The following is a 9,452-nucleotide window of genomic DNA, read 5'->3' on the forward strand; positions in this document are numbered from 1 at the left end:
CCCCCCCCCCCCCCCCCCGTCTGCTCAGTGAAATGTGACAGTCCTCGGCTGACATTATGCAAGTGGCAGCTGGGGAGGCTCAGAGCACTGCCTCTGACTGACAATGGGAACTCAAATTGAATCAAGGGGACAGAGGTAACGTCTGGCACACAGATTTGTCCGAGGTAGAGGACATTCACTGGATGGAGATCAAATCAGCCAATACTTTTAGCCTTTGCTTTTTTTGAATTTAGCATCCCTGATGAATCTCCACAAATAAGAAAATACATATAAATATATTTTTGTCACAACACATACAGCTCACAATATGAGCAGCGGGCTATAGCCTTTAAAGTTGCACAGTTCTGCACACATCTAACTTTATAGACGAAATGTTCCTGGAGAACTGAGCCCTCAGGTCAGACCTCAGCAGTACTTTGATGAGATTAGTGGTGTTATTATGAGCAGACAGGGCTGCACAGTCATGCTGTCAGCTCACACTAACCGCTGCACGAAGAGGAACCACAGAGAACAGGTTTACCCATCAAGTGTGCCAGCAGTTAATGACTCAACATGTGGGGAGAGGTAGTCTGCTAAACTTAGACTCCCTTCACTGCTGGAAGCACATATTGTTCTCACACTGCAAAGTATAACATGCAGAAAATATTGAGTTAAGGTATTCATAGGCTATAGAAAGCACAGTCATTGGACAGATAAAGTGCAACTTAATTAAATCTAAATCATTTATTTTTTTATGTCAATTGTATAAGGTATTCCAAATTATAGCCAAATGTATTGCAATTTAAGAATCAGACTAGCGTACTACTTTATGTCCCATCAAAGTTGTTTAAATGACTTGATTCAAATCTAGATTAAAAAATATATACATCTAACCAAGGTCAGATTTTAAACAACCAAAATGCAACTCCCATCCTGCAATGAATGCAACAATGGTGTATATATTTGCACATCCTCTGCTGCATCCTTCTGATCCACCAAGGATGCAAAGCCTCTTACCGTACAACGTGTAGCCTGAACCGCCGCGCAAGTATCCGCCTCTATGCTCGGATCGCTGGAGGTAAATGCCCCTCTCTGATCTAAATGATCGACCTGCCATGAGGATCAGAGGCACGCGCTCGACGCGGCGGCACCGAGCACATTACCAACGGCATCGTGCGGACGGATAACGTGAGCGGAGTGAGGTCCCTGCCGTGTGTGGAGCCGCCAGCAGTACCCCCCCCCCAACACCCTGGACGCTATCAAATCCATAACATGTTGAGCCCCACACCTGTCAAGGTAGAAAGCTATGAAAGGAAAACTTCCGATGATGATATTTCAAAATTAAAGCCTCATTGGCGAGAGAGTCGCCTGAAACAGTTGATGACCAAGTAGCCTAAATATTGAGTGCTGACCCAACATTTTGGACATAACAAATGTATATTTCTGTGTGCACGTAAAAAAAAAAATTATATACCTTTTAAAATTTGTGATTTTCACTCAAAGCACCAAATCATGGAATCATGGCAATAGCCTACATTTGTATATTATGAGATAAAGGCAAAGCAAATGTAAGATGATTAAGTTTATTCAGTATATTGATTGAGTAGATTGAAGAACATAGGCCTGTCACCCTTCTAAATTATAGAGAATACAATAAAGACAATGTGCATGCTTGAAGAATGCCACTAAATGCAATGATTGACTGCAGTGTCCAATAGTTTTTTAGTACACGGAGACCACAGTAACTACCAATATAAACCAAAAGCAAAGCTATGCGGACTCCTAGAAGAGATGGTTTCTCTGTTTAATATAAAACTAAAATCAAAAGTGAACAAAAAAGTGTGATTATTTCAGCCAAGCACACTTTCATTATTGTATTTAACTTCAGTCCTGTCCAGTATTTACTAAACTGTACGGATTTGTATACCGTACATTTTCTACACAGCTGCTCACTACTTGTCATTGTTCTAGTCAAAATGACACAAGTTTACGCTTTTATTTTGAAGAATATAAGGCTTAGTGTCCTGTCTTATTGTGGTGGACTTGAGCCAGATGATTGGTTGGCGGTGTGTAAAAAAGATGACACGCTGTGCGGTTGCACAACACGGTTGTCATTGGCTGTCAAGGTCACGTGACAACCAAACTAAATACCGTGCTCTGTAGTCTGAGTATCCAGAAAAGGCTAATGTTTATGCATGTAGTTGTAAAACAAAAACAAAAAACATTATCATTACATTTGTTTGGTTCTCGTGATAAACTAAATGTTCCCTCTCAGACTCAATGTCTTATAATCTCTATTAAATCCCTGTTTGCAACTCAGTTTAGTTTGCAATCTACAGTATTTAGTTTGGCAGTATAGCTCACATGGTGGCAAACAGATCTACGACACACATGAGGGCTATGACCTGCATGTTTTGAAAAACAAAATAATGCAGTGACCACTTCCTCTCTTTGGCACCAAGCATAGACAACATAGTGAGCTACAGTGTGCATCAGTGTACTGGATTTTGCAAAGACATAAATGAAATGGAGGTCATAATAATGCAAAAACTGTCGTAATAATAAAAAATATAGTGAGCAGTGAGTTAACCATTTTGCATTGGTGGAGTAGTAATTAGCACACATTATCATGTCGTATCCAGTTTTTGTTGTCCTCTGCCTCCCATAGCTGCATCAGCTCTGATTCCATCTGTGCTTTTTCTGTCCCTAAGATGGTTAATGGCAGTGACTTAATTGTGGCTCATCACTGCCATTCAGAGAGCACAAAGCCCTCATCCCGTCTCCCTCACATCGTCACCATTCAGAGCACACATGCTCTTTTACGGCTGCTGCACTGCCTCGCATTACAATTACAGACATCGGCAGAAGTATGAGCTGAAAGCACACTCCCACACGGTGGGCCAACAGGGAGAGCTGTTGAAAACACACGTGTCCCCGCAAGTGAGGTTTAGAGGCTCATAAACAACAGTGACTTCACCTCCGCAGTGCTGCATTTACTGTCGGCCTCTTTACCGACGCTCTGTTTAATCTATTCAATGAGGGATTCACATAGTAGGCATGGCACCATCCTTCACATTGTTTATGTTTCAAGGACTCTACCACCCCCCCCCCAGCATGAATATTGGTGTTTTTATACAGCTGCAAATGTTAGTCAGAGGCATACATAATCTCACAGGTTGAGGGGAAACCAAGAGTCTCTCTGGCTGAGGAAACTAAAGCACAGTGATAATGCAAGACAACAGAGAGGAGGAATAGCTAAAAAGAGGAGCCATATTGTCATTTTGTTGATTTAAGCCATTGATATCTATTTATATTTCTGTATTGTTTATGTCTGTATATACATTAGAAACAAAACCTCCAAAGCAAAAACACATCAAAATATAGGTACAAAAGATCCTCTTCTGCACTTTGCCCAGCGTTTCCTTATAGATGTAATTGTTGCGTAGTGATCTAAGTGCTCAGAGAACAGGGAGAGCAGAAAGCTCCTCCACAGATTCAGATGCATGACTTTTCCTGCATCTGACATCCTGTTGTTAAAACACAGCAGCATATTATGTCATTGTTGCACAAATTACAGTTCACAGTCTGCATAACCTCTCTTTTATTTCATTGTTATCCAACTTGAAGTAGAAATCTCAATACCTACAAATAAAGCACGGTGGTTTCCTATGTGAAGTCACAATCTGACCACCTGTTTTAGGAGCTCTGTGTTAAGCTTCTCCGTCTTCGGTCAAACAGTATTCTGTGTTGGCTCAGGTTTAGATCACAAATAGATTGTTTCATTCTCCATTATATATTCTAACCAGAGAGATGGAGCCAACAAAGCCTCGGGAATGTCTATGAGGGGCACGGTTATATACACCAACACATATAAACCACATCGTCTTTAAAGTCTGTCACTGCAAAACGAGTTGGGACTAATTGTAGTCAACGTCCCTCAGTCCTTCTCGCTTACTGATGGATCTCTTTTATTGCTCCAGACTGGAAAAGAGATCCATCAGCACCACTCAATGACTCAAACTGCTAATTGGAGAAAGGGAGGCACTGCCATCCACATGAGGGACATAAACCCGGTTAAAAGCTCCTTTAAAACTGCCTCCACATTGGTTATCTTACACCAGGTCACCACTATCTCAGGGAGATCTCACTAAACAGCTGAGCCTTTATATCTACTGAAAGTCTATTTACCAAGATCTCATCAGCTTTTATTTACTCAAGTACAAATGTGGACATACCACGCTTGCGTCTGTTTTCTTTCATCTTTCCTTGCATCTCTCTCTTCATAATTTTACCATGCATACTCTATTGCAACCCTTTACGCACTAATTGGATTTTCCTTACTGATTGTAATCAGTTAAACAAAATGCTCTCATGACCTCACCCTCAGTCAAAATAAAACGGCCCTTTCTTTGATTCAAATATCATCAATTCAGTAGTTTTGTACTTTGTTTACCTGTTCCCAAGTCATTTATCCCAAACATTGATACACATAAACTGCAGAAAAAGCTGTGATTCACATTATTTCCTTAACCACTAACAGGTGTCTTGCACATTAGCTCTGGATACTGTCGATGAAGGTCAGCGCTGTGTAAATAAACCTCCGGAGAAGAGACAGGAAGCTGTGGACAACGGTACATTGCATACTGCAATCTGAGTCATCTATGTGTCAAGAGGCATGTTTACAATTCCTGAAGGGTTACCAAACTTAACTTCCATTGTTATTATGAAGGAAAAGCCACTTCAAGATCCTCAATCACAGCTTCTGGGATGTGAAAAACCTTCAAAACCAAACAGCACAAAGTCCAACGGAAAAATGCACAGCTGGCAAGATGAAAGAGCTGCTGAAATCTGTGTGTGTGTGTGTCTGTTCAACAGGAGAGGGATGAATTAATATAAATAGCATACGATACAGAACAATGTAAGGGCACCGAATATCACATTGACTGGAAAACTGCTGCTAAATTAAATAACGTGGCAGTTGGAAGTCTAAAACATCACGACATGAGACAAAACAATGAAACAGCAGACCCTCACCATCAGACTAAATGAGACTTTAACAAGCATATCTGCTTGACAACAATACGATCTACAGACTCAAAATGACCATGGACAGGATCAACAAAAACCAAAAATAATGAGCTTCATCAAATTGACTCACAGCTAATAACTTAAGATGTTTCTGTTATTTTGTCCACCGCATTCTGTTAGTGTTTCAAGCCTCCACTCACGTGCACCCCACTGTCAGTGTTCTTATCCTTCTTTCTATTTTTAGACATGAAATAGTGGAGCGGAGGACAGTAAAGGTAACCCAGATCTGTCACATGAAAAACATGAACGATGAAACACTGGTGTTCAACGTGGTTAACAACTTCTCTTAACTACCATCTATTGTGTAGAATTCCAAACCAACGGGATCATAATTTCATGCCCGGATGGAGACATGAGTTTGAGTAAACACAGATAAATGATTCCTATCTCTCCGGAGGACTTCACTGATTGAAACAACACATGAAGTGTGTTGCTTTTATGAACACCAGAGGGAATACAAAGGCAAAATGTGATCTCCGGCAAGACACAGTCATGAATGCCATCAGACACAGAGCTCTCCTCCGTTCAACCCTCCCTTTTCCAAGCGTGGCGGCAGCACTACAGTGTACTATAAGTGTATATATACCACAATACACAACACACTCCTGCATGCTTTTAATGTTCGGATATTTGGCACTTCCTGGGAGACGAATGGAAAATGGCCTTTCAGTGCCCCTTACAGGCCTTATGCAAAAAACAAGTCCTCGCCTTAAAGAACCATTTTGGCACAACCAAAGAGGTAAATTAACTACGAAACTTGTGGTTTACCAGAAAACAACTTTGTAGCAGTTCCTCTGCTGATTTCGAGGCAGATGGTTTTCCATATTGTTGCTTTTTGTACATAACACACAATCTGCAAAAGGGACACGTCTGAAATACCAATTATTAAATACAAAAATAAAGCAGACTTGTAAAAATTTAATTATGAAAATCCCTCCAGAAAAAATAGATTTCTTCTGCCTTTACATTCATTTACAATATTTTAAAAAATGATTAAAAAAAATCCCGTAGAAAGAGTAGCTAACAATATTTACTCCATTACAAAGGTTTTGTTCTTCGAGGCAAATTATTTCGCTGGTTAAGTTCCTGTGAAAAACTAACGGAAGTCTCGGTCCTTCGTCATCGCCTGTGGCTGCTCTGGTCGCTGCCTCTGGTTCACGTGAGCGGGCTCTTGTGAACTCATGACAATGTCCACAGATATTGGAAATGAAAAACGATCCCTCATCCGTGCGATCTTCTCCTGTGGGACACCGTGCTTGTTCCTCCTGGAGGAAGAGAGTGCAGTGTGGTGATGTTAGCATCTATACGTATTAAACGTCTGGCATGTACATTTTATTTAATATGATAATTAAGGAATCGTACTTCTCCAGCTCATAAAGATCAAACTTCCAGCTGGTGTCAGGTTCACAAAAGTCCACTTTGTATCCTCTCTCTAGGGCCTGTTCAAATTGTAGGAAATCTATGAAGGTGGTGTAGTACTCCATAATCAAAACACACAAATATATTTGAAATCCCATACCCACCATTTGGACGTATGGCTTCATTTCCCAGGCTTGGACATTTGTATTGTCAACAATAATGGGAGATCGGCCATCATGCATAGCATCTTTAGCTGAAAGAGAATTAAACACAAAAAAAAACCAGATTGATTTCTGGCAGGAAAATAAAAATCCCATCAAATCCCATTTTCTAATCTGTCATCCACCTAAAGGCGAGCTCAGACTACACACATCAGGAGAAACTTCACAGATGTTCTTCTCTCTAATCTCAAACATGCACACACTACAAGATATTATTATTACGATCATAGAGCGAAGCACAAAACTTGAATTACACCTTGTGGTTGTATGCCTCCGACAAGTTGCAGTTTACATATAGTGTCCAAAATGTCATCACTTCATCATTTTATCCTTTTAGACATTTGTGTGAAATTGTCATAACTGGAGTATGAATTATCGAGTTATGGCACAAAACATGCTTTGTGAGGTCACAGCGACCGTGACCTTTAACCACCAAAATCTAATCACTTCACCACAAGTGGATGTTTGGGCCAAATTTGAAGAAATTACCTCCAGGCGTTCTGAGATATTTGTGATCATTTGGGACGTGAAGTATTCTCTAACGATAACGTGTTGCTTTCATAATGCATCCACTTCATGAGCTAAAAGAGTGCCTGATGTTAGCTTGTGTGGGTCTAGGTGGAGATGACATTTAACAGGCAGAGACACTGAACTAGCATTTCTGTCTGGCTTAACTACTCTCCATGCATGTATGGAAATACTCTCACTGTGAAGAGAACACAGTACTCTCCTGATTGAGGTTTGACAGAAATGCCTTCGTGATGAAAACATAAAAGAAATAACTTTTATAACATCAAAGCTGTCTGAGCATTTAAGGAGACAATACCTCTGTTCTGGTTCCATTCATGCGCTGCACCGAGAAGGCCTGGGTCATAGCGGTACCCGTCTCTGTAAGCAAAGTAGTCATCTGTGCTCAGTATCAGCCCGTTGGGACCAGCGAAGAGCCGCTCCCTGTGAGAAAGATGGGACGCAAGTGTGCAATGAAAATAAAACGTCAAGGCTTGGAAGTATAGAGTTGGAGTTTTAGATTCCTTTAAACTGACAATGCACGCATTTATGAGACTCGAGATTACACAAAGACGTACCTGGCCAGTGTTGATTTCCCAGATCCGGGTAATCCCCTCATCAAGATCAGCACCAAGGAAGAATGGAATGCATTAGTGTTGGCAGGAGGTCGGCAAGGATGCTCCCACGGTTCATTTTCTGAGTCGTATCTCTGGGATCTGTCATAATCTTCAACAAAGTGACACGATTCTTCTTCTCTACCAACATTTACATCATCCGAGTGCCGGTCATAGCTACGCCGTTCGTCCCTGTCAAACCGGTGTGGAGAATCTCCATAAAAGCCCTGAGAGGGGTGACTGCATACATTTGGAGGTGGAAAGCTAGAAAATGTTGGAAACTCCTCTTGGTGCTGGTTTGTCGGGCCTGAACCGCTCCAGTTTGGACTTGCGGTGGATGGTGGGTTTTGTGGATTTGGGAATGCATTTGGGTGTGGTGGGCGATGGAATGGGGGTCTGTGAAATCTTGTGTTTGGTGGTCTGTTCAACGTTTGAGGGTTATGCCATTGGTTTTGAGCAGGAGCAGCTGGCCTCAGTCTTCTAGGGTGGTATGGCTCGTTCTGATACCAGTGGGACCAGGACGGCTGATTCTGCCCACTGTTTTTCTGGAAGCCCTCTGTTCCCGCATGACTGCTTGTGTAAACATCTTTTTCCTCGCTTACGTCCTGAGTGTGTTTGCTTGTAGGTGTTTTGGGAGTTATGGGTGGTTGACCATCAGGTGCATCAATCTTCTCAAGCTCTTTGTAAAACTCACTCAGTGTATCTTCAATGTCAGACTTGACCTTTTTGGATTTTGGAGGAGGAAACGCTGGACCGATGAAGGTGGTGCTGGTGAGTCCTACCTGCTTTACCGCTTGCTCCCTCACACGTCTGTCTCGACTGACATTGCTCGCAAATTTAGCGTCTTTGTCAGCAGAGCCATCTCTTCCATTATTGGTTCTTCCACCCACACCCACCAAAGGTTTTTTTATGCGAGAGGTCGTACAGGAGGATCCACTATGAGACATCTGCATTGGACAACAACACAAATTCAGTCTTCAGTGCTGAGAAAACATGGTTACAATGTACGTGAGTAGCTAACAGTTAAATAAGTAGGTATATCAGTGCACTTAGGCTGAAACCGAAACTAACTAAAACATTAGGTTAGCTAATGTCATCGCACGAGCTACACGGAAGACGGCGCAAAACACAACGTTATAATATTATTATATGTAATATATTATTGTTACCACCTTAATATTCAACATAAAGTATATGTCACTATTCATCAATACTCACTGTATGTATTCAGGACGCATAAATGATGGAAATAACGACATTAACAAAAAACACGAGTTTCACATAGCAGGTGCCTGTGTTTACGGAAGTGACGTTTTTCTTCTTCTTCTTCTTCTCTTCCTTAGCAGCCGGGGGCGAAGGTATGCCCGGCTTACCCTGCAACCAGAACTAGCCAATCAGAGGCAGAGTAGGGCTGGCCGGGGAATCAGCTAAAGAGTGCGTCAGCACCTCCAGCTGGACTGGAGTGTGACACAATAGACATCCCCCAAATAAATCCATGAACGAGTCGTTGACAAAATATGATCGTAATAGTATTCAAAATATAAAATTTTGTTGCTTTCTCTTCCCCTATTTCTCCTTTTCAAAACAAAATATTACCGGAAGTGGGCTTGATTATTAGGAGTAAAAGACATTTTAACTTAAGGCAAACTGGGTTAGTTTAACATATAATAAAAGTATTTTGACG

The 9,452-nt window shown here is 41.4% G+C and overlaps 2 protein-coding genes across 3 annotated transcripts in view; both read right to left on the reverse strand.

The window, feature by feature from the left end:
• Nucleotides 1–1,234, reverse strand: part of trmt9b (tRNA methyltransferase 9B) — a 6,574-nt gene extending 5,340 nt beyond the window's left edge. Inside the window, exon 1 of the mRNA XM_031863806.1 lies at nt 997–1,234. The gene's annotated coding sequence lies outside the window, so the exon portion shown is untranslated. The remainder of the gene's footprint in view (nt 1–996) is intronic.
• Nucleotides 1,235–3,698: 2,464 nt separating this feature from the next.
• n4bp2l2 (NEDD4 binding protein 2-like 2) lies at nt 3,699–9,079 on the reverse strand. Of its 2 annotated transcripts, XM_031863804.1 has the most exons (6): nt 8,987–9,079; nt 7,733–8,715; nt 7,474–7,598; nt 6,591–6,679; nt 6,430–6,506; nt 3,699–6,332 (listed from the first exon to the last, which is right to left on the reverse strand). In XM_031863804.1, exons 2-6 carry the CDS (start codon nt 8,713–8,715, stop codon nt 6,164–6,166), a joined length of 1,443 nt encoding a protein of 480 aa, XP_031719664.1. In that variant the 5' UTR covers nt 8,987–9,079; the 3' UTR covers nt 3,699–6,163. The 2 variants fall into 2 exon arrangements, with proteins under 2 accessions (XP_031719664.1, XP_031719663.1); XM_031863803.1 differs by lacking the exon at nt 8,987–9,079 and having other exon boundaries at nt 7,733–8,903.
• Nucleotides 9,080–9,452: the final 373 nt, after the last annotated feature.

Source organism: Anarrhichthys ocellatus, unplaced genomic scaffold (assembly GCF_004355925.1).
Source record: "Anarrhichthys ocellatus isolate YVR2014 unplaced genomic scaffold, GSC_Weel_1.0 scaffold29, whole genome shotgun sequence".
In the NCBI taxonomy this organism is placed as follows: domain Eukaryota; kingdom Metazoa; phylum Chordata; class Actinopteri; order Perciformes; family Anarhichadidae; genus Anarrhichthys; species Anarrhichthys ocellatus.

Excerpts from the sequence above, each read along its gene's own strand:
- n4bp2l2 (XM_031863803.1), bottom strand. The coding sequence starts at position 8,721 with ATGCAGATGTCTCATAGTGGATCCTCCTGTACGACCTCTCGCATAAAA. Across the intron at positions 7,599-7,732 it reads GGGAAATCAACACTGGCCAG|GGAGCGGCTCTTCGCTGGTC; the intron begins GTACGTCTTTGT and ends TCTTTCTCACAG. Across the intron at positions 6,333-6,429 it reads GATCTTTATGAGCTGGAGAA|GAGGAACAAGCACGGTGTCC; the intron begins GTACGATTCCTT and ends CTCTTCCTCCAG.